At 37.8% G+C, this 24,195-nt stretch overlaps 1 protein-coding gene across 4 annotated transcripts in view; it reads left to right on the top strand.

Annotated features, from left to right (window-relative positions):
* The window catches only part of RTTN (rotatin), a 113,520-nt gene that overhangs the window by 7,984 nt on the left and 81,341 nt on the right, over positions 1 to 24,195 (top strand). For all 4 annotated transcript variants that reach the window (XR_009454118.1, XM_059706353.1, XM_059706355.1 and 1 more), the window contains 10 exons: positions 116 to 230; positions 1,197 to 1,347; positions 3,821 to 3,986; positions 5,033 to 5,214; positions 7,478 to 7,593; positions 13,406 to 13,576; positions 18,233 to 18,445; positions 19,678 to 19,790; positions 21,057 to 21,183; positions 23,520 to 23,645. Coding sequence is in view for 3 of the 4 variants with exons in the window: in XM_059706353.1 (XP_059562336.1) it covers positions 116 to 230; positions 1,197 to 1,347; positions 3,821 to 3,986; positions 5,033 to 5,214; positions 7,478 to 7,593; positions 13,406 to 13,576; positions 18,233 to 18,445; positions 19,678 to 19,790; positions 21,057 to 21,183; positions 23,520 to 23,645 (1,480 nt within the window). In the remaining variant the exon portion in view is untranslated. The remainder of the gene's footprint in view (positions 1 to 115; positions 231 to 1,196; positions 1,348 to 3,820; positions 3,987 to 5,032; positions 5,215 to 7,477; positions 7,594 to 13,405; positions 13,577 to 18,232; positions 18,446 to 19,677; positions 19,791 to 21,056; positions 21,184 to 23,519; positions 23,646 to 24,195) is intronic.

The raw sequence follows: 24,195 nt of genomic DNA, 5'->3' as shown, positions 1-24,195 counted from the left end.
GGGAAGTGATGTCTTGGCTGAGACCTGGAGGATGTGAGTAGAGTCATTTGCTACTCAGTGACTTACAATCAGGATAGGTAAACTCTTTTTAAAAATGAATAATGCTCTTTTGTAGCTCTCTAAGAAGTAGTAACCACACTTTGATCTGGAACACCTGTGAACTGTTGAAGGACGTTATCATGCAAGATTTTCCTGCTGAGATTTTCCTTCAAAGGCCGAACATTGTTCAGGTGTGTATCCTCTTTAATTGTTTTAGCTTTTGAAATAGAGAACTTTTGGGAGGAAACAAAATTTGCAACATAGCAGTCCTTAGGAAAGACTTGTGCACTACCATATTTAAAGGATAGAGTGTTTAAACCACTTGTTCTCTAATTTATTTGGATAGTGATATTTCTTCTGATAGGAGGTAGTCTCATTTGACACATGTAGTCCAATTTGGCCACTCTGAATTTACCACTTCTGGGTCACCTAAAGGGTGAATACTAGTAGACTTTGGAAGTTGAGGTTAGGCAGCAGGAACCCTCCGAACATTAAGAATAGCTTGTCTCTCTGATTATCTGGTACCTGTTAGGCACAGTGCTGGATGCTGAGGAAACGTGATAGCGAGCAATGAAGATGGGTTCTTTGCAGTCTGGTCTGTTGCTTCTACAGCAGAGGCCTTGGGACCCAGACTTGCACAGTAGAGGCACTGGGATCCAGGGCTGGGATTGGGGCATATCTGCAGCTTCACAATCACGGGGCTGAAAATCATGCCAGTGAATAATGGCAGCTATTAATCCATACTATGGCCGCTGTCAGATGATAGCAGAGGAAAAGCTATTAATTACCAAAACGTAGTAAACTGATTTAGCTGTTTGAGATGTGGAAACCTTGATGTGTTTTTTAAAAAGTACTGTGAAACTTCATGTCCTGAATGGGGAGTAATACTTAATACCTGTGTTCTCTCAGAATAGGTGCTTACCTAACAGGTTTTAGATGGAAGCAACACTGACCGTTCTATTCACATTTAATTTTATTTTGACCCTTATTCTTGCATTATGCCAAGTGACTTTTGCCCATTTCTGTTTCTTGTCTTAAAAATATTTGGCAGCTTATTTCCTTTGATTATTCATCTACCCTTCCTTCAGCTTCACATCCTCCTTTGAAGTTGAGCATTTGGTTTCCGTGATCATTTTTATGGTTCTTCTTCATTTCAGAGCCTGTTCTCTCTGCTGAAGCTGGCCTTCGGAGGCGAGGGGACACCTCGCTTGGCACTGCAGTCGGTGTCCTGCTTGCAGCAGCTATGCATGTGTTTACGACATAGACTTCACTTCTACCGAGATCCAGGCTTTTTCTCTAGCAAACAAGGTGTTTATGTTTATTTATCCATTAGTCACGGGTGGTCTTTGCAGATTCTTCTGAGAAAGAACCCCATTATACATACTGTTAGGGATTACTGTATGTACATTGTCACAAGCTAAACTCCCATTCCTCATTCCTCAGCTAATGATCACCTTGGTGGGGGGGGGGGGGAGCGGGGGGGAGGGACGACGAAAATGGGGTGATAAGGACACATAGGTAATACCTTAATCCAGCGGTTCTCAACCTGTGGGTCATGACCCCTTTGGGGGTCGAACAACCCTTTCACAGGGGTTGCCTAAGACCATCGGAAAACACATATATAATTACATATTGTTTTTGTGATTAGTCACTATGCTTTAATTATGTTCAATTTATAACAATGATATTGGGGATCACCACAACATGAGGAACTATATTAAAGGGTTGTGGCATTAGGAAGGTTGAGAACCACTGCCTTAATTAATAAAGAAAAGAAAAGTGTTGTTGGAAGCCAGGGATTAGGTTTCTGAGCCCAGCTGTTTGGGTATTTTAGTAAATTATGTTGTGTTAATAAATTGTTTGGGTTGAAAATACTGATCTTTATATTATGACAACTATTTTTATGCGACTTTTGATGTTGTCAGAGTTTTATATCATCATAGTGCCTGACTTTTCATGGAAAAAGCACCACCTAATGGACAAATATAGTACTAGGCTGGCCTTCTCAAAACTTTACAAATTACTGGTAGTATTTCAGTGCACTTATGCCATATGCTTTGAAAGTTGAATACTAACTTAGAGTGATTGGTGATCATGCTTCACCGTTAATCCCTCCTGCAGCCCCTGGTAATCTCTAGTCCAGTGATTTTTGCCAATCTGACAAAAAAAAGGGGTATAATTTTGATTCATTCACATAGGATGGCTGTTATTGTGTTGGCTGTTGTCATTTTTTTATTTGACAGTCTAAGGGAAAAGAGGTTAGTGCCCCTAACTAAGTAGTCGGGTAGTACATGTTTTAAAATTTTTTGTGGCACACTCGTTGAAAATCACTGCTCTAGTCTACTGAATTTGTTTATTCTAAGTACAAGTGTAATCCATACAATTAGAACCTGGCTTATTTCACTTAGCAAAATATTTTCAAGGTTCATCCACATTGTAGCATATTCCAGGACTTCCTTTTTATGACTAAACTATTTTCCATTCTATGTATATACCACATTTTGTTTATTCACTCATGTGCTGATGGACTCTTATGTTCTTACCTTTTGTTATTGTGAATAATGCTTCAGTGAACATTGGCATATCTGTTCAAGCCCCGTTTTCAATTCATTTGGGTGAGAGTGGAATTGTTGGGTCATATGTTAATTCTATTTTTCACTTTCTTAGGAACCGTCACACTATTTTCCACAGTGGCTGCACCATTTTACATTCCCACCAACAATTTATGAAGTTTTCAGTGTCTCCATATCTTACCAACACTTGTTATTTTCCTTTTTTTAATCATAGTCATCCTAGTAGGTGTGAAATGGTACCTCATTGTGGTTTTGATTTGCATTTCCCTCCTGACTATTGATTAATGACTAGTGATTCCTTGGTGACTCTTCTTATGCTTATTGGCCTTTCATATATCTTACTAGAGGCCCAGTGCACAAATTCGTGCATGGGTGGGGTCCCTTGGCCTGGCCGGCAATCGGGGCCATAGGAGGTTGGCTGGCCAACCCTTAGGGGGCCGATTGGGTCCAGCCGGCTGCGGGGAGGGCCACGGAAGGTTGGCTGTGGGAGCACACTGACCACCAGGGGCAGCTCCTACATTGAGTGCCTGCCCCCTGGTGGTCAGTGTGCATCATAGCAACCAGTCATTTGGTCGATTAGTCTTTTATATATATAGATTTGGAGAAATGTTTGTTGAAGTCCATTGCCTAACTTTAAATTAGTTTTTTGTTGTTGAGTTTTAGGAGTTTTTAATATATCTTGGTTATTAAATCCTTATTAGATATAAAATTTGCAAATACTTTCTCCCATTCTGTAGGTTGTCACTTTTTTCATAATGTACTTTGTTTGACTTATGGGACTATTAATTGTGAGGAAGTCCAGTTTATGTTTTCTTTGGTTGTTTGTGCTTTTGGTGTCATTAAGAATCCATTGCCAAATCCAAGGTTATGAAGATTTATTTATCCCTATATTTCTCTTTTAGCTTCAGGATTTTAACTCTCATATTTAGGTTGCTGATTCATTTTGAGTTAATTTTTGCCTGTGGTTTGAGATGGGTTTCTTGGGGAGTTTTCAGCAGGGAGTGTGTGATCTGATGTTCTGCCTTGGCAGTCTTATGTCAGAAGTGAATAGTGTTGGCCAGAAGGCTTCATATAATCAGGCTAGATAGAAACCTAGATGTGCTGAGTGAATACTTGCAGAAAAGATCTTAAATTTGTTAGAAATATTACATAATCAGTAATCTGTCTCTACTAAGGGATAATTTTCTTCTTTTTTTCCCCCCCTGCAGATACAGTTTCCCAAAATTCCTCTTTGTCTTATTGCTATGAAGTAAGAGTTACTCATCATTCTCAGAACCCTTCTCCAGGAAGCAGCAGCCCCCGGCCTTCTGTGGTTGGACGCACAGGCCAGCGCCCTAGAGGAGATGGCCAGGATTGGGATGCAGTGTCGTCCAGGTGATTGTGGGAAAGCCTGGTTAGCTTGTGTGTGTGTGTTTTAATTTCACAGGGAGATCATTATTTTTCTCTGTCTTCTCCTTTGTAACATTAGCTCAGGTATCGCCTTGGGTTAAACCAGTGTCTTTCATACCTTTTTTATCACGACCCACAGAAAGACATAAATATTATATTGCAACTCTGTACTCAGCACACAGGCATACACTCCGCTTGTAGATTTTCACTCCTGAGTGTCAACTTCCTCATGGGACCTTTCAGAGCTTGAGAGAACTTGGCTTATTTCCATATTTTTGGAATGTTTGGGATATGGAAATTGAAGAAGTGACAGAACGTCACTTTGGGGAATTCTGTCAGGTTCACTTGTGGATGACATTAAAAGTCAAAAATTTTAGGGTCTTTGCAAACGTAGGTTCAGGCCTACTATACATATTTATCCCTACCCTACCACTTTACACCCAAAGAAAGGATCTTTTTATAAAGAAAGCCAACAGAGATGGGATGTTTTATCTTTTGGTGTATTTTCAAAAATATTATGTGATGTTGAATGTACTAACTGAAGTAGTCTGTTTCTCATGTTTTTCTGGCATTTTCTAGTATTCTTCAGTTGTTAACATTGGCTTACTAAGAATATTTGGTGGAAATCACAGAAAATCTAGTCAACTATATGAACTATCTAGTTTTGACTTTATGAGTTGATTTCAGAAGAACTTTGCAATGAATGTTTGAATTTTCCAGTTTTCCTTAAATGAATGGGCTATCTTTGCTAATGTTGATTGCTACTGTAAGAATGTTGATACATTTCTAGAACATCAGTTTGAAAAGTCAAATAGAAGGCATTTTTGGTTTCATTTGCAATTTTGAGCCATGTTGATGGAATTTAATGTCATGACTTTGTCAGGGTTTCTCCAAATCCGACCAGAACTGTTGTTACATGAAGCATTAGACTCATGTCCAATCTGAGGCTCCCAGTGCACCCATCGCAGAAGTGCAGTCCATCTGTGTGTGGGCCGTCTCCTTATTCAGGGATTGTCCTGTTTGTTTCACAGCGGGAGTAGCAGTCATGTGCTCGTGAACTCCAGGATTTCCGTCCCCTCACCTCTGGATGTGGCACACATCGACCTGCCCGAGCTGGAATCGGAAGACATGCTGCAGCTGCAGTTCCAGCAGCTCAGCCTTCCCCAGTTCTGTGTCTGCCTCCTGGAGTCCACAGTGCCTCTCTTGAGAACAGGTCTGTTGTTTGTGAAATCATAGTTCTTTTTATGTAACCTGTGATTGTTTTGACTGTTTTCTGGTGTTCTTATTTTTCTTTTTTTCATCTTCTGTCTATGCCGGGACCTTTAGAATCTGCATTTATTGGGGAACAAATTCCTAAGAAAATATGGCCTTTATTATTTCTCAATGAAATGTGGTGCCATGGAGTATCACCTTCCATCTGTGGCTGTTTGTGCACGGGCTTCACTCTGTGTGGCTGCTTTAAATGTGATCACTGAGAAATCCATGCAACTGCAGTCATTTAGAGAGGGTGAGCCGTACGAATAGGCCAGAATAAAAAAATCTCTGGCTCTTGCTTCCTAGGAACTTTTGATTTGCTCTCAGTTCATTCTTTTTACTCGGTGGTTACTTCAGCTATGAGCATGTTAGAAACACACCTACAACTGGATTCTTACCTTTGCAGTAATTTTTCCCAAAATAAAAAACCCAGACAAATAACAAAACTAAAAAAACCCCAAACATTTAATATTTTCTTTCCAAGGTACTAGGTAAAGTTGCAAAGGTGTATTGTAATATACACTGGAATGCAGTTGTAATGTTAGTGACGAGTGATAGAAAGATACCAAAGTGGTGAGTGGCGGATAGCCTAGCAATCAAACAGCAGTTACTGCGAGTTGAGCTGCTTGGGTTCATGTGCATTATTTCGTGCTCTCCTCAAATCAGCCCACTTTATCCTTCCATTGTGGTAGTTACTGCTTCTGTCCCCATGTTACAAATCAGGAGTCGTTCAGAAACTTATCCGAGGTCAAACAGCTAAGAACAGACTTGATCCAAGGTTCTTTTGAAAGCAAAGTCCACTCTCTGAAGCACTTTGCATTTTGAAGGTAAAGAAAGATTTGGAAGCAATAATGATTTTTATTCTCTAAATCTACACATTTTCAGTAATTGATAAACTTGTTGAGATATCAATAGAAGATTAATAAGTTTTGCCTTTTTTTCATTTATACTGGCTGAGTAAAGGACGTATCACATGCTAATGGTTCTTTAAATCCTGTGGCTACTTTTTGCCTACTTGAGTGTGATGGGGAGCAAAGTGGGAGGTAGGTATTGTTTGGAAAGCATTAACATTTTTATTTTATCCTGAGGAAAACTGTACACCTAATTTCTGATGGAGTGACTTTGCTTCCGGGAGTTAGGATACATAGTAATTCAGGTACCAATAATGTGGTGAAGGAAAATCTGAACTTGGCATTATAAAGTATATATGTTTGTCTTCATGGTGTACTGAGAAGAACAGTTTTAGATTTAATGATTTTGCATTTAACCTTTCCTTAATTTGCTGTAAAAAGTCAGATTGATAATTATAAAGCTGTATCTTGGTACATAAAATTTTCTAAATGTTCTTTTGCCCTTTTGTGGTAAATTATTGTATAATTTATAATTGTTCAATATCATAAGAGATTTCTAAAAGAACTTTCTCAAGCTGTTCTGATGAAACGATTAATCTAGACCCTAATGATCTGGTAGTTTACTTTTATTCATTAGAAATTGACCTTTGGTATGTGGACAGGAAGGCTGAGGAATGTCCGCCTCACTTAGAATTGTGGATTGTGGCATTCCTTTGTTATTATGGCTGTATGGAGAAGGACATTACGCTGGTGGGTGTGGCTCCAATGGCACAGTTCCTTTGGGAATATTTTTAGAGTTTACTAGTAATGTGAGCATAGGCTTGAGAACCTATTTTAGATAGAACTTCAAGTTTCTTCAGCTAATGCCAGCATGGACATTTATACTTCAGTTACTCCAGTCCAAGCTTAGCTTCCTAGGCAGCTTCTGTGCAGGAAATACAGTTTTATGACGAGGCTTAAGCCTTCTGGTACCAATCCTTAGAAAATCCTTAGAATGTGTTTTCTAAACTGTCCTGGTGCTTTGTCACATGTTCCATGTGACATGGATGGTCTCTGAATTTGAAAAATTAGTTGAATCTGTCTCACAATACTTGTAGTTAAATTACTGCTATGCTCTTCTTGAGTATCTTTCCCACTATGAGCACATTTGATTCGTAGTAGTTAAATAGCATATGATTAGAACAGAAGTCTTTAATGGTGGTTGTCGATTGTGGCTTCCCTGTTTATCTCTTTCAACAGTTCTAAAAGCATATAAGATATTAAAGAGAAACAGGAATTTGGGGGCATGACTAGAAGATTGAGCAATACGGCATTCAGCTATTGATTTGAAAGTTAACTTTTTTCTTCCCTTTCTCCTGGCTGTTTTTCTAGGTAGCAGACAGATGATAATAAGAGTTCTGGAATTGCTTGCGGAGGATTTGATACTTATTGGTGAAGCAATTTCAGTAGATATCTGGGACGACAATAGTCTTTTTGCTATAGATATGGTGAGAATCAATTATTTCTTTGGGATTTGGGTAGTAGCATTTTATTTTATTTTAGTCCTTTAAAGCTGGCATCATTGTTTCATTAGGCTTTGAATTTCTTTCTTTTAGACACAGCAGTCCAGGCTTATTTTGTGCATAGTCTGGAACAGGCCATTTCTCCAGAGATTCTGGCTTCTTTTAATGGAGGAGTATATATCAAGACCAAAACAAGCCATTAGGGCTGCTTTTTGCACATTTCTTATCATTTTTTTCATGAGGGTGTGTGAATATATTTATGTGGGTCTTAGCAGCTTTAATAAAGTATAATTAACATAGAATAAGCTGCACATGTTTCTTAAAGTTTGTTGCTGCATTTTGACATATGGATACACCCATGATATTGATTAGCTTGCATTTTTTAGAATTTTATATGAATGTATTCTTTATATGAATGTTTGTATGCTTTTTTTTAGTCTCTTTTTTCCCCCTTTGGTTTGATTACTTTGAGTTATAGCCATAGTGTTGCATTTATTAATTAATTTTATTGTTGGGTGCTTTGTTTTTTGCTATTTGTATTTTAGTAGGGAAAATATTTTTGGAAAATATGGCATTACATTTTATTTTCTTTGAAAGAAATCTGTTGAATAAGTAATATTTTGCATGAGCAATCAATACATATACAAGAGCCTTAAAAATGTTTTATTGTAATATAATGTTTAAGACATCTATGAACTACCAGAGTGTTTTCATGTAATTATAAATTGTATCCTTTTTTACATTTCAATGTCATTAATCATTTGTCATTTTATATTATTTACTAGAGGCCCAGTGCACAAAATTCGTGCACGGTGTGTGTGTGTGTGTGTGTGTGTGTGTGTGTGTGCGCGCGCGTGTGCGCGCGCGCCTTAGCCCAGTCTGCACCCTCTCCAATCTGGAACTCCTCAAGAGATGTCCTACTGCCCTCTCACAATACAGGACTGCTGGCTCCAAACCTCTCGTCTGCCTGCCTGATTGCCCCTAACCACTCTGCCTGCCAGCCTGATTGATGCCTAACTTTTCCCCTGCTGGTCCGATTGCCCCTAACTGTTCTCCCCTGTAGGCCTAGTCACCCCCAACTGCCCTCCCCTGCAGGCCTGGTTCCCCCCTACTGCCCTCCCCTGCAGGCTTGGTCCCCCACCCCCCAACTGCCCTCCCCTGCAGACCTGGTCACCCCTAACTGCGCTCCCATTCAGGCCTGGTCCCCCCCAACTGCCCTCCCCTGCAGGCCTGGTTCCCCCCAAGGGACCCCCCCACAGGCCTGGTCACCCCTAACTGCTCTCCCCTGTAGGCCTGGTCGCCCCCAACTGCCCTGCCCTGCAGGCCTGGTTCCCCCCCACCCCCAACTGCCCTCCCCTGCAGGCCTGGTCCCCCGCCAACTGCCCTCCCCTGCAGGCCTGGTCCCCTCCAGCTGCCCTCCCCTGTTGGCCTGGTCCCCCCCAATTGCCCTCCCCTGAAGGCCTGGTTACCCCCAACTGCCCTCCCCTGCAGGCCATCTTGTGTCCACATGGGGGTGGCCATCATGTGTGTTGGAGTGATGGTCAATTTGCATATTACTCTTTTATTAGATAGGATTTTGCTGTTATCAGATAATCTTGTTTATCTTGAAGAACTATGTTCTGTATTTTAATGTAAATTGTAACAGCCTTTTTTATTGCATTGTCAGAGAAGTGGAAGCAAAATTTATTATAAAAATATATATTGATTCATAGTTATGAAAGTTTTTTTCTCTTTATGTTGTTTTGACTTAGATCTGTGTTTTATTAAACTTTACTATGTGCTGCCTGAAATCCTTGTGAATAGAGGTTAGAACATGAAAAAACAACAACAAAATACTGATGTTTACTTAATATCAATACCCATTTGTAAAACTCCAAAACCTTCTTTTAAAAACAAAAATTTATTGAAAAGAGAAACAAATATTTTACAATTGGTATAATATACTGTTCAAATCCTTCAATTACTTTATTTATGAAATAGGGATGATAGTTCTTAATCTTAGTTTTTCTTTAGTACTTAAGGTTACCATACTACTTTGTAGTACTTTTAGAAGATTTTCACAGATTGAAGGATTTCAACAAGTGAGTTTTTCCTTAGATGTGTGAAGACTGCTTTATCAGTTGCTTCTTAAATTAACTTAAATTTTGTTGGCCAGAACATTTATCTGTAAAAGTTAGTCGTTCACTTTTAACTTTTGGCTGCTAGTTTTTTATGATTCAGTGAATTATTTTTACTTTAAAGGTTAAATCTGTTATATAAGTGCCAGTTGGTATGTTAGAAATGTTCAATAAAACAGTATTGTTTGAAATCATATTTGATCTACTTGTTTAAAAGAATAAATGCCTCAGGAAAAATCTCAGTACCTTGGCTATCTATAATAATAAAAGCGTAATATGCTAATTAGACTAGACAGCTGAACCACCTTCTGGAAGTCCTTCCGGACGAAGCCAGGGCTGCGAGGGCCGAGCCCCTTGCACGAATTTCGTGCATCGGGCTTCTAGTATATTAATAAAAATAAACAATTAAGTAGAATTACTTAATGTTCTACTTTTTCCAAGTTTAAAAAGAAAGATAGAAGAAGTGTTTTTGTTGACTCATTAAAGGAACAAATAATAGATGTGTTGTTACCAATTCAGAAATTAAATACCTGAGGAATTAAATCTCTAGATCTTTCCCAATAGTGTTAATAGCAGTCATGTCTAGAACTCCATTACTCAGGTTGTATGCATAGCAAAAAAAAAATCTCCACAGTTGAATATTTTTTAGTTCACTTGAAGTAAATAAAAAACTATTTTCATTGAAATTATAATGTTTTGTTAAATAAAAAATTCATTGATAAGCACAGTAAAAGTTAGGTTGACCTGAAGTGTGCCGTCTCTTTGCTTCCCTGTGAAGCCAAGTCTGTTTCCTTATTCACACGGTAAGTTAGGTCCAGGGAGAAAGGAGCTTCACTTCCTGCCACATAACCCCAGATGGCGGGTTCTGTTCATTTTTGCCTTCTCTGTCACTCCTCTGTCATCCCAATTCCACTGAAAACAGTCTTTTCTCTTTCTCTACGATTCATTGCTTCTAAATTTCCACCGGACCTGCTGTGAGCTGGTAACTTAGATGCCTGGGCTTGTGGGAAGACTTGATGATTGGAGTTCAATTGGGCTGAAAGGGTTGAGAGCGAGCTTCATAACCCAGTGAGGACTCACTGCCGGGGGATGGATGAGACTGGATTTGTAACTGGGTTAGTGGGATCTCTAGCTTGCATTCACCTTCCCTGCTGTTGCCCTAGTGAGAGACAGTTATTTTAGTTCACCAGATATTTCTGATTGCCTGTCATAGGCTAGGCACTGCAGTACAAGATGAATGAGTGGCAGCTTTCACTCTGGTAGGACGTAGATACATTTATTGTGACACTAGTAAAATGGAAGGAAGCATAGATGAACAATAGCTAAATAAAGATCCATTAGGCATACTGCTTACTAGGTGATATTTAACCACACTGTGTTTATGAGGCCATTTAATCATCATGATCCTATAAGGTAGATATCCATTTATAGATGAGAAAATGGAGGCACAGTTTCTTTTTCAAGGTCAGTTCTATGTTTTATTGCCAAGGGTGCTTTGAAAACACCGCCATCCTGGGATCTCAGGAAGGGCTTCTTGTAAATTGTGGCTGAACTGAGTCTTGAGCACAATTATGACTTGGCTAAGCAAATGAAGGTAGGCTGTTTTACCTGGTGAGGGAAGAGAATGGCTGTTTGGCGGTAAAGGGTGGGGCTAGAGGGGCAATGCAAGTTACTATGGGAGGTGGAAAGAATTGCCCCACAAGAGGCTGGGGGCCTGCTGAGGCTCTGCTTTCTGCTGGTGCTGCGTGGAGCGGCAGTCATTCTGAAGGCAGGTGAGCTGCCCTTCAGAGGGGAAGTGCCTGGTGAGGGCTGCACTTGCTATAGTGATCGGCTGCAGTGTGGGAGGGAGAGGGGTGTGAGGCTGGAAGCATATGGGGGACATCCTGTGCCAGTCCCCATTTCAGATGCTTTACGGAGTTCACAATCTGTTTCATGATGTGCAGAGACTGAGAAATCTTGTTTGCACTATAAATTCTGTTTCATTGGGAATATTTAGAATATTATGCTAATTGGATATTTTAATTCTGTACCTTCTTTTGTAAACGCTGTGAATATCTTCTGAAAACTGCCCACCCCCCATCAACTACTTCACAGGTTTTTAAACATTGTTTTAGCCCAACAAATTAAAACTGGACCAGTTACTATTTTTCAACCCTCTTTTCTTAAAAAAGCTAAAAAGAAACCACTTTTATTTGGCTTAGAAAAAATGCTGGAAATTGTGAAAATCCAAGACTGATTCATAGTACTTCCTTTTTGTACTATTTTGAGCAGCACTCAATTCATCATTAGAATAAGGAAAGTTATTTGGAACAATTTCACAAGTAAATAGACTTCTGATAAAAGCCCTCCGATACTGAGATATTAAATATGTTCATTGATTTACTAGTAAATTATAAATTACCAAAGTTAATCTTGAATAACAGAGATATGTTGTAGGAATATACAAGTATTATTTTAATAGAGAAGTGTGTGAAAGAATTGCCGGCTAATGTGATAAGACTGTCACTATGTTTCTGAGTTGTTTTCTCTAGACCAGTAGTTATTAATATAATGGCTCCTCCTTTATTTTTTTAAAATTTATTTTATTGCTTAAAGTATCACAAATAGGCTCTTACATTTTTTGTTTTGTTTTGTAAGCTTTGCCCTCATTTTGGTTTAAATTTTACTTTCAGTTTTATTTCTTTGGAATCAGAGAATATAGCCTTAAATATACATATATTGAAGTTTTCTTTGTGATTAAGTAAATGGTTAGTCTTTGTCAATGTCCTTTGGAAGCTTGAGAAATTGTATTCTTTGCGATGTTCAAAGTTTATATCTACTTATTTTATTAATTAGGCTCAAAAAGACTGAGTGAAAACCTGTAAAATCCATCTTCATGTCAGTAACAGGTTGTACTTGATAATTGTATGTTATTCAGACTCATTCATATTGGGTCTTTACTATTAATTTTGCATTTCATCAACAGGCAACGACCCCCTTTACCCAACCCTTTTTTGGCCTGAATTATTAAATTATTAATTACTTATATTTTATATATTTTGTTAATTTTTCATTACACATTTAATTTTTTTTTTTTAACAGACTTATAGTGACAAAGCCACACACCACCAGCTCAGGCTATATGCCAGAACCTTCTCCCCACCACAATTGGGGTGTTTTGTTTTTTTAAAATATATTTTATTGATATTTCACAGAGAGGAAGGGAGAGGGATAGAGAGTTAGAAACATCGATGAGAGAGAAACATCGATCAGCTGCCTCCTGCATGCCCCCCACTGGGGATGTGCCCGCAACCAAGGTACATGCCCTTGACCGGAATCGAACCCGGGACCCTTCAGTCCACAGGCCGACGCTCTATCCACTGAGCCAAACCAGTCAGGGCCACATTTAATTTTTAACTTTTTGTTAGAAGTCATCAAAGTAAATGCTAACAAAAAAACCCCCAAAAAACAACCCCCCCCCCAAAGAAAAAAACCCCCAAAGTAAATGCTTAAAAAATAGTTTTTTAAAAATTTAGGTGTGTTTATCATTCTTTGTTAGCAGGTATTGGCTCTTATCGAGAGGAATAATTGCTTTTTGTTCATTTTTGTTATTTAATGATAATGTTTTAAATTGTCCTCTGACATTTGCATACTTTCCCCCAAGTTGGTTATTTTCCCGTTTTGTGTTTAAATGTTTGTAGAAAGAGAAGCTGCTCGCAGTGCTGGGGTCCCTGGGAGAAACCATGTGCTACCATCAAAGCAGCATCGGTGTGGAGCACACAGAGGCAGTTCGCAGGCTCCACAGAATGGCCTTTGTCAGCATCTCACTGTTTGCAGCTCGGCTGCTGCAGATGCTGCTCCCTGTTGAAAAGGTAAGGCAGGGAGTGGCTCCCCTGTACTTTACTGACTATGTACACACATTATAAATCCCTTCTGATCATTCCACGGTGTACAAAGTGGAAATGTGGGAACAGATGAATGGCTAACATTTTGACAAATCATTTGATAGAAAAAAACATTCATTCTATAAAGTTTCTTTTTTTCTTTTTTTTAAGAACCTTAAAAAATGATGGTGTAACATGTTTAGACATGTACACAGTTCAGTGTATTTTTACTTAGTGAATGTATCGGTGTTTAAAAAGTGACACCCAAAAAGAACATTACTGGAGCTTCAGAGGTCCCTTCCCATCCATTACCTCTCCTTCTTCCCCAAGGCTAAACTCCTTCTTTTTGATTACTGTCACCATAGATCAGTTTGTCTGTTTTTAAACATTATACTAACGAGATTATAAAGTTTGTACTCAATATTTTTTTTTATAATTTTTTTAAATATATTTTATTGATTTTTTACAGAGAGGAAGGGAGAGAGATAGAGAGTAAGAAACATTGACGAGAGAGAAACATCGATCAGCTGCCTCCTGCACACCCCCTACTGGGGATATGCCCGCAACCCAGGTACATGCCCTTGACCAGAATCGAACCTGGGACCTTTCAGTCCGCAGGCCGACGCTCTATCCACTGAGCCAAACTGGTTTCGGCTCAATATTTTTTTTATTTTTTTTATTCATCACTGTTACTGCATGTAGCAGTTGCTTGTTAATTTTTATTGCTAAATATGACTCTGTTATGTTAAAGGTGATTTTAATAGTTGTACATATTTTTTAAATTATTTATTGTCTAATTTTAATTGGAGGTTATATCTGAATTTGAATGTTAGTGGTAAAAATCTCAAATGACTCATGCACAAGTGTTTAGCAGTATACTTACTAAAAAAGAAGGGTGCATCCTACTTAAATGAAGGTGTAAGAGAAATTGCTGCAGCTAAAGAACTGTTTCCTGTACCTTCTGTTTCCCTTGTTATAACCATTTGCCCTTTTGTCCTTTAGAATTCTGCAGAGTATATAGTCCAGACTCCATTTTTTAATACATTACATATGCAACATTGTCAGGTAGTCCTGGAAAACAAGAATAAACATTAAATTATAGACATAGTATTTTGTTTGGGGAAAATAACACCATTTCTGTTAATTTTAATTCATTAATCATGTTTCTGAAGAATTTTTTGCTTTTAATGAGTGATAATTTTTCAAGGCATAAGCATTATAAATTGAAGAGTTCTAGTTATATGAGACTGGAATTGTATTTAAAACATGTGTGTCACTTTACATAATAATCTATATATATAAAAGCCTAAGTGACTGTTACGACCAGATGACCGACCGACGACTGGCCGGTAGCTATGACGTGCACTGACCACCAGGGGGCAGACACTCAACACAGGAGCTTCCCCCGGTGGTCAGTGCCCTCCCACAGCCAACCTCTCCCTGGCCGGCCAACCTCCTGTGGTTCCTCCCCTGGCCGGCTGGCCCCAATCGGCCCCGATTACCGGCCAGATTGAGTGACCCCACCCATGTACGAATTCGTGTACCGGGCCTCTAGTATGATACAACTGAGAAATTAGTAGTGCAACAATAACTTGCTATTTTTTTTTAAAAATCTGATGATCTATTCTTTGTGATTTCTTCTATTCTAAATTTACATCATATTCAATTTTATAGCCTTATTTTTCTATAATTGGCATTTAATATCTTAATATGTGGCTCTGTATTTCATTTAGAAGTTTTTTTTTAATTGTTTAAAGTATTACATGTCTCCCTTTTCCCCAATTGACCTCCTCTCTGGCCACGCCCACCTTCCAGGACAAGCCTCCACCACACCAGTGTTCATGTCCATTGGTTATGCTAATATGCATGCATACAAGTCCTGTGGTTGATCTCGCCCCCCCTCCTGCCCCTCTCATCTGAGGTTGGACAGTCTGTTCGGTGTTTCTTTATCTCTGGATCTATTTTATTCATCAGTTTGTGTTGTTCATTATATCCCACATATGAGTGAGATCATGTGATATTTATCTTTCTCCGACTGGCTTATTTCGCTTAGCATAATGCTCTTCAGTTCCATCCAAGCTGTTGCAAATGGTAAAAGTTCCTTCTTTTTTATAGCAGCATAGTATTCCATTGTGTAGCTGTACCATAGTTTTCTAACCCACTCATTTGCTGATGGACACTTAGGCTGTTTCCAAATCTTAGTTATTGTAAATTGTGCTGCTATGAACATAGGGGTGCATATATCCTTTCTCATTGGTGTTTCTGGTTTCTTGGGATATACTGGTATTCCTAGAAGTGGGATTACTGGGTCAAATGGGAGTTCCATTCTTAACTTTTTGAGGAAACTCCATACTGTCTTCCACAGTGGCTGCACCAGTCTCCATTCCCACCAGCAGTGCATGAGGGTTCCTTTTTCTCCACATCTCCACCAGTACTTGTTGTTTGTTGATTTGTTCATGATAGCCATTCTGACAGGTGTGAAATGGTACTTCATTGTCGTTTTGATTTGCATCTCTCGGATAATTAGTTACTTTGAGCAGGTTTTCATATGTCTCTTGGCCTTCTGTATATCCTCTTTCATAAAGTGTCTATTTAGGTCCTTAACAACTTGTTATTAAGTATTACAAATGATCAATATATCCATAGGTTGAAGTATTGATGGAAAAACTAATTATCAGTTGTATTATATAGGTTATTTATTGCTTTTTTATTATACTTTTTTCATCTGTGTGCTTATTTGGGCAGGATTCAGTTAATACAGAAATCAATAATTTGTTTTATTTTGACTTACTTTAGTGTTAGAAAAATTAAAAGCCAATTCTCCAGTCTTTTTGAAGATAGTTATTTTTTATTTATTTGGTTTTGTTTTTAAAGGCAAATTAATACCTGTAATCTTTGATAGCTCTTCTAAATATATTTAAAACTTGGAAGTTCATTAAAATAGTTAATATGGTCACTGAAGAGATTATAATCAAAGTATTGATTTATAGATGTTTGTAATTGCTTTGATTGAGATCTAAACAAAAATGCTACTTCAGTGCTATTAAATTTCTCCTTCAGTTTATTTAAAGACAAGGTTATGCTGCCCTCTACCTGTTACTAGCCCACCAAAAATGGAAGTAGAATTTGGACTCTGAAACTTTCTATCTCATGAAGTTACCAGTTCACTCTTCACTTCCTTCTCCTCTGATTATTAGCTTCATGAGGGCAGAGGTTCTGTTCTACGTCCTATAGTGTTTCCAGACTGCAGTGGTGTCTGCCATGCAGCAGGGGCACATAAGTATTTGCTGAGTGAGGGAATAGTAGGTGATTAGGTAATTTAGTGGCTTTCTGTTTTTCCCCCACTAGGACAGTTCTTCACAGAATAATGAAATTTTGCTTGACTTCCCAATAGCTGTTGTCTTAATAGTCCAGTTTTATTTTTATGCTTAGTAACCTAAACATTCAATCCCTATTGTTTCTGATATTTAGTTGATAACTTTGATTTAAAAGCATTGTTTAGCTGATTCAGCTCTTAATTTTAGACTTTCAGGCGGATAATGATTATCTTTAAAATAGGTTACCTATGAAATAAATCACGTCCAAACTTTCTTTTTTTTTTTTTTTTTTAAATATATTTTATTGATTTTTTACAGAGAGGAAGGGAGAGAGAAAGAGAGTTAGAAACATCTATGAGAGAGAAACATCGATCAGCTGCCTCCTGCACATCTCCTACTGGGGATATGCCCGCAACCCAGGTACATGCCCTTGACCGGAATCGAACCTGGGACCTTTCAGTCCGCAGGCCGAGGCTCTATCCACTGAGCCAAACCGGTTTCGGCAAAACTTTCTTTAATAAAGACAGCATTTCAGCTGTAACAGTGAGCTCTGCCCAATAATGAATTTTTAACACTTTTTATTTTCTTAATTGATGCATAAAATCCTATCATGAAGTTAGAATTATTAAAAAAACAAACAAGACTTTCAGTTTAAATAATTGATTTAAGCTTATAAAACACATTGATATTCCATTTGGGGCCTGTTGACTTTGTACTAGTTAAGGATCAGTTTTCTGTGAGTGTTCTAGAACTGTTTTAAATATTTTGTTGAATTTTCCCTTCCCCCTCAATACAAACAAAACCAAATAAAAACCAGTTTCTGTTTAAGGCAGTCTTTAGTTATACTTGGTTTAGTGTTATTCAAAGCAGCATGTACTTACTGAGCCCTGGGGTATGTGCTCAGCTATGGTGGCAAAGTGTTCTTGTTTTCAGGAGTTTATTGCATTTTTTTTGTGTGTGTGTGATTTGTGTGCACATTTACAAAATACTTAGAGGAAGAGGCCTCATGCCTTAAGTTCAGTAGCAAAGGTAGACACAAGATGCTGGGCCAGGGGAGCATAATTCTGAGTGTTGGGATGGGGAAGAAAGAGGTATCCTGTATCCCAGGCTTGGGAAAGAGTTGAAAATTGGACTTGAGGTATTCTGGGCATAGGAAAATTGTATTGAATAAAGCCATACAGAGAGATGGTGTTTGGGGAATAGAGGTTTCTTTAGAAAAGCAGAGACTTTGAGATAGAGAATACTTAGAAAGTTGAACTACATTTATATTTTGCTATGTTTATCTAAAATTGTTTTTTTAATTAACATTTTTTTTCCATTTATCAAGGCAAGCCACTTTTTACCAGAGTCTATGTCAGCAGCATTGTTTCTAGTTTCATTGGACATGCCTATTTCTTTGGAATACCCAAACATTCACGAAGCTGCTGTGGCCTATTTGGAACAGCTGAATTCTGAAAACTACAGCATTTATAAACGAGCTGCAGAGGCCGTTTATTCCATTGAGTGTGCCTGTAACTTCCTGTCTGATGTTGGGAAGGAGGTAAAAAGCTTTATTAATATCTCTTTTAAATTCCTTTGATAAAATATTTAGAAAGTGTAACCTATACTTTTCAAATTGATGGACATATAATAGTTGAATTGTTAGACATAGGATACATTGTTAGTGAATGGGTCAGTTATCAGAATAAAGTAAGGATATGGCTTGTATAAAAGTAAGATGAAGACTTTAGATTAATGAATGGTGTATATAATGAAACCAGTAGTATGAAGAAAATGAGTAATTATTCTCATTTATCTCTGAGCAGGCTTAAACTTATAAGTACCTCTTTGAAGTGGCATAGTGTGTATGAAGAGTAACACAGCATAAACAGAATTATAAGGACCATTTTAGTGCTTACTTGGAGACACATTTTTTCTTTAATATTTATAGACCCTTACTTATTCACACAAAGAGCCTAATATTGTTATTAAATAGAGTCATGAACTAGATTGTAAGGCATAGGCTGCCTTTAGGTATGATGTTGTAGCAATAATTATGTATTGTTCCTTATTCCTTTTAGAGATACTATTAGGATATTCTTTAGAATGTGATCAGTGAAAGGGTTGAGTCTTAGGGTAAACATTGACTACAATAATTGTTTATTGTCTGAAAATATCAAATTGGGTCTTGAAGATCTTAAAAATTGGGACAAAAACTTTTATTTTTGCCCTTACAGTGGAGTCTGTCTGAAGGTTATATTTCTAATTTTCCTTTATTTATCCATTATCGTTTTTTACCCTCTTCTTTTTGCCATATCTTGATTCCTCTGGCTTCTTGTTTCTTCCATGATAGAAGTTTGAATTGTCTTTAAGTTGAATTATTTCTGTAGCTTTTTGCATTGTCAAGTTAACCACACTTGTATTGATTGCTCTCATGTTTTCAGAACTGGTCAGGATTCTAGAAGGGGGAGGTGGATTATAAGAACATGAGCCCTGCCTTGAGCTACAGTTAGCAGGGACATAGGACTACAAACAAGTAGTCAGAGGACCAGGCCACTCAATTACAAGTTTAAGCCTGCTCAGAGATAAATAATACACAGTCTCATGTGGCAAGTGTAGGGATTCTCCCACATTTTTCTTCCTGGACTGACATTTTAGATGGTTGTTGAGAAAATGGACTTAAGTAAATGTAAGGAATCTCAGGGTCTCTGAATAATCTAATTTCTTAAAGCTGCTTAGATAGCTGTGGAGAATTTTGTATATGAATTTGACATTTTTTTTTTTTTTTTTCAGGGAGAGAAGAATCTTTTAGAATTAGTGGAGATGGCAGACCATGCCTTGCATAGCTTTTCCTATCATTATCATTTACCTCTAATAGAGGAAATCATCAACCTTTGTTCAAAGATGTAATATTTTCTTTCTTAATATGATTATATTATAGGACATTGTGTGTGTATGTGTGCATGTGCATGGTGTGTGCATGCATATGTGTGAAGTTAGGAGCAGTGAAAATGAAATTGGTCTTAAATATTGTTATTTTTTAGTTTAAATTGCTTTTACATGTGTCTGACCTTTGAACTGTATATGAACTATATTAAGACAGTTTACTGTTTTATTCAAGAGTAAACTTTAAAATGCCATGCTACAATCTAAGTGGATTATCCTTGGATTTTACACTTTTTAAAAAAATAATTTTTATTTTTCCATTGATTTTTAGAGAGAGTGGAGAGGAGAGACACAGAGAGAGAAACTTAGATTGGTTGCCTCAACCGAGGTACATACCCTTGACCAGAATCGAACCCAGGACCCTTCAGTCCATGGTCCAAGGTTCTGTCCACTGAGCAAAACCAGCTGGGGCTATACATTTCTTTTGGTATCCATTCAAACCAGGTATTTCATTTGGCATCAGGTTCTTTGGGTTTATCCATGTGACAAATGGAAGGATTTCCTTTTTCTTTTAAGGCTGAGTAATATTTTATTGTATATATACAGCTATTTTCTTTATTCATTCATTGATGGATGGACACTGGAGTTATTTCCAAAAATTGACTATTGTGAATAGTGTTGGAATGAACATGAGAGTACAGATATCTTTTCAAGATATTGATTTAATTTTCTTTAAATATATATACCTAGAGGTGGGATTGCTAGATCATATGGTAGTTCTATTTTTAATTTTTTGAGCAACCTCCATGTTTTCCATATGGTTGCACCAATTGATATAACAAGTATAGTTTTTTTAAAGACATTGTTAGTGTTTTTTATACTCTTTTTTAAAAAAAATGTTTTTATTAATTTTAGAGAGAGGAACAGTGAGGGAGAGAGAGATAGAAACATCAATGAGAGGGAAAGATTGATTGGCCTCTTCCTGCACACCTCCTACTGGGATCAAGCCTGCAACTTGGGCCAGGAATCGAACTGTGACCTCCTGGTTCATGGGTTGACACTCAACCATTGAGCCACACCGGCTGGGTTGTTTTCTGTACTCTTTGAGAGAGTATTCCCTACCATGAAACAAGTGTGTACTTAGGTAAATACTAATATTGGGTTAGTTAAATATGATCCCAGTTAAAAGAGTTGGAATAGGAAGAAACTCCTTCAACTATGCTTTTCAACTTCCTTTGTTTGGTAATTTCCTTGCCTTAGATGTGGATATTTTATCTTTTTGCTAGCTGGAAATCAGCACAGGCCAGTCCATTACTACAAGGGGAAAGTCAGAAAGTGTTTCTGCGTATGTTGTCTCACCCGTTGCTACAAGTGAAAGTTGAAACTTACCACTGCTGTCTGGAAATTGTTAAGGTGGGTTTTCTGTTTTGTGAACTAACATTGGATTTTCTTCTTATAACTTCAGAATTAAACTTCCCCAGTCCCCTCAGCACCCCAGACACCCGGGGCTGGCCCGAGGCACAGGCAAGCCTCGGATGGTGGCTGCCTAGCCGCCCAGGGCCGCCCAAGGCTCATGTAACCAGGGCTGGCCGAGGCTTGCGCTGTCGGCAGTGGCAACAGCAGAGGTGTAATGGGGGCGTCGCCTTCTCCTGATCGCTGGGTCGCCTCCTGCCCCTGAGGGCTCCCGGACTGTGAGAGGGGGCGGGCCGGGCTGAGGGAACCCCCACTCCAGTGCATGAATTTTCATGCACTGGGCCTCTAGTCTATATATAACAAATGTTTACATTTTGCCATTTTTATTTCCGATCCTTTTTTATTCAGAGAAATAAAAATATTACACTTATAGTGGAAGCTTCTTTCTTTTCTTTTCCTTCTTCCACCAAGATAACCTTGCTTATAAAGTTGGCATTTATCCTTCCCAACCATTGTTTATATATATCTTTATTATATACGCATGTCTTTATAAATACTACGTATTACTGTTTTATACTATACATATGTTTTTGTTGCCTATTCTTTTCATCTAATAGTAGGATTTGAGATCTACCTGGTCCATTCATCTTAACTGCTCTTTAGTTAGAATATTCTTTCTTTTCTTTATTGATAAATATTTAGGTTCAGTCTACATTTTACTGAAATAAGTTTTTCTATATTTTCAATGACATTCTGTGACTAATGGTACATATGTTTAAAAATATCTTGGCTTTACCTTACTCTTGAATGATAGCTTAGCTGGGTATATAATTACTAAAGGTCCAATGAATGAAATTCGTGCAAGAGTAGGCCTTCCTTCCCCTGGCTGCTGGCACTTGGTTCCCTCTGGCACCCGGGACCCGGGTTTCCCTCCGGCCACCGGCACCTGGGACCCAGACCTCCCTTTGGCTGTTGGCAGGCATCTGGGACCCAGGCTTCCCTCATAGCCCCAGCTTCGTCCAGAAGGTCGTCTGGAAGGACGTCTGGTTTAGTTAGCATATTACACTTTTATTATTATAGATTATTATAGATAGATTGCTGTTTTTCCTTTGCACTTTGTGATACTGCTTTGTCCTTGTTTCATTGTTGAGAAGTCTACTATTAATATAACTGATTCGCATTTTATTCCTAGTTCCTTTTAAGATCTTTTTCTTGTCTCATTACAATGTGTCTTTTATACATTTTTAAAATTTATGTACCTTGTTCAGCACCCTTCAATCTGAAAACTCATGTCTGCCTGCATTTCTGGGTAATTCTCAGTCATTATTATCTCTCTTAACTGCTATTCTCTCCAGATGGAGCACTCATGAGATCTATGTTAGACTTTATTCCACCCTTTGTGTTCTTCAGGACCTGCTATATTTTTATATCTCCTTCTGTTTTGTTTTGATGAAATTCCTCAGTGCTGTCATTCAGTATGCTATTTCTTTCTTTAGCTCTGTCTAATTTGCGTTTTAAAAATTGTGGCAAAATATACATAACATAAAATTTACCATTTAAATCATTTTTAAGTGTACAGTTAAGTGGTAGTAAGTACATTCATGTTTTTGTGCAACCATCAACATTATTCATCTCCTGAACTTTTTCCTTTTCCCAAATTGGAGCTCTGTACCCATTAAACAATAACTTCTCATTTCCCTTCCCCTCAGGTCCTAACAATCACCATTCTACTTCTATCTGAATTTGACTATTCAAGGTATCTCATATTAGTGGAATCATATATTTTATGTATGTGTCTGGTTTATTTCAGTTAACATAGTATCTTCAAGGTTCATCCATGTTATAACAGATCAGAATTGCATTCCTTTTTAAGGCTGAATATGCTGTTTGTATGTACCACATTTGTTTATCCATTCCTCTGTTGATAGACATTTGGATTAGTTTTATCTCTTAGCTATTGTAACCAATGCTTTTATGAGCACAGGTGTACAAATATCTATTTGAGTTCCTGCTTTAATTCTTTTGGGTATATCATTTACTATGTTATTTATTTCTTTTATGTCTATCATTATGAACAACTTAAGAGATTTGGTTGTCTCAATAGTTTGGTTATTCAGTTTATCAAGACTCGGCTTGTTGGCAGAAGGTAACATAATACATATGTCATGAAGACTAAAAAACTGTTGGGCAAGAGAATCTTTTTCATCCTCTCGAGGTAAAAGAAAAGTTTCAATGAAGTGAAAAGTAAAATTGGAATTGAATTTTAAACAGAGAAAGATGCATCCTTTTGAAAAATCAGTCACTAATTTTAAAAAACGTTTTGTGTTATTTTACAGGAATGTTTAGGTGTCCATAATGTCACTAAACCTGTGTCTTCACTCTGTAGTGGAATTCATTTTCTACTTCACCCAAAAGTCCTGTATGAAATCTCTGCATTTGGCATTCAAGATCCCAAAAATGAGGTATGGTGTGTTATAAGTAAGTGCAAAAAACTGTAATTCTTTAGACACTCAGCTAAATCAAGTTAATATCCTAATATAACTAGAGAGTATGATAAGAAACAGAAAATAAACTTGTCTTTAATGTTGGGTTCATACATGTTGTTTGTTTAAATAAAAAGAAATGTTATGGAAAATGTGAGAATCAAAATACAGGACAGATGAAACATTTTTTTAAAAAAATATATTTTATTGATTTTTTACAGAGAGGAAGGGAGAGAGATAGTTAGAAACATCGATGAGAGAGAAACATCGATCAGCTGCCTCCTGCACATCTCCCACTGGGGATATGCCCGCAACCAAGGTACATGCCCTTGACCGGAATTGAACCCGGGACCCTTCAGTCCGCAGGCCGACACTCTATCCACTGAGCCAAACCGGTTTCGGCCAGATGAAACATTTTACTTGCGTTTTTTTTGTTTGTTTGTTTTGTTTTAAATATATTTTATTGAGTTTTTACAGAGAGGAAAGGAGAGAGATAGAGAGTTAGAAACATCGATGAGAGAGAAACATT

The sequence above is a fragment of the Myotis daubentonii genome, chromosome 8 (assembly GCF_963259705.1).
Source record: "Myotis daubentonii chromosome 8, mMyoDau2.1, whole genome shotgun sequence".
In the NCBI taxonomy this organism is placed as follows: domain Eukaryota; kingdom Metazoa; phylum Chordata; class Mammalia; order Chiroptera; family Vespertilionidae; genus Myotis; species Myotis daubentonii.
Note: the sequence above shows the minus strand (reverse complement) of the source record. Positions and strands in the feature narration are given on the sequence as shown.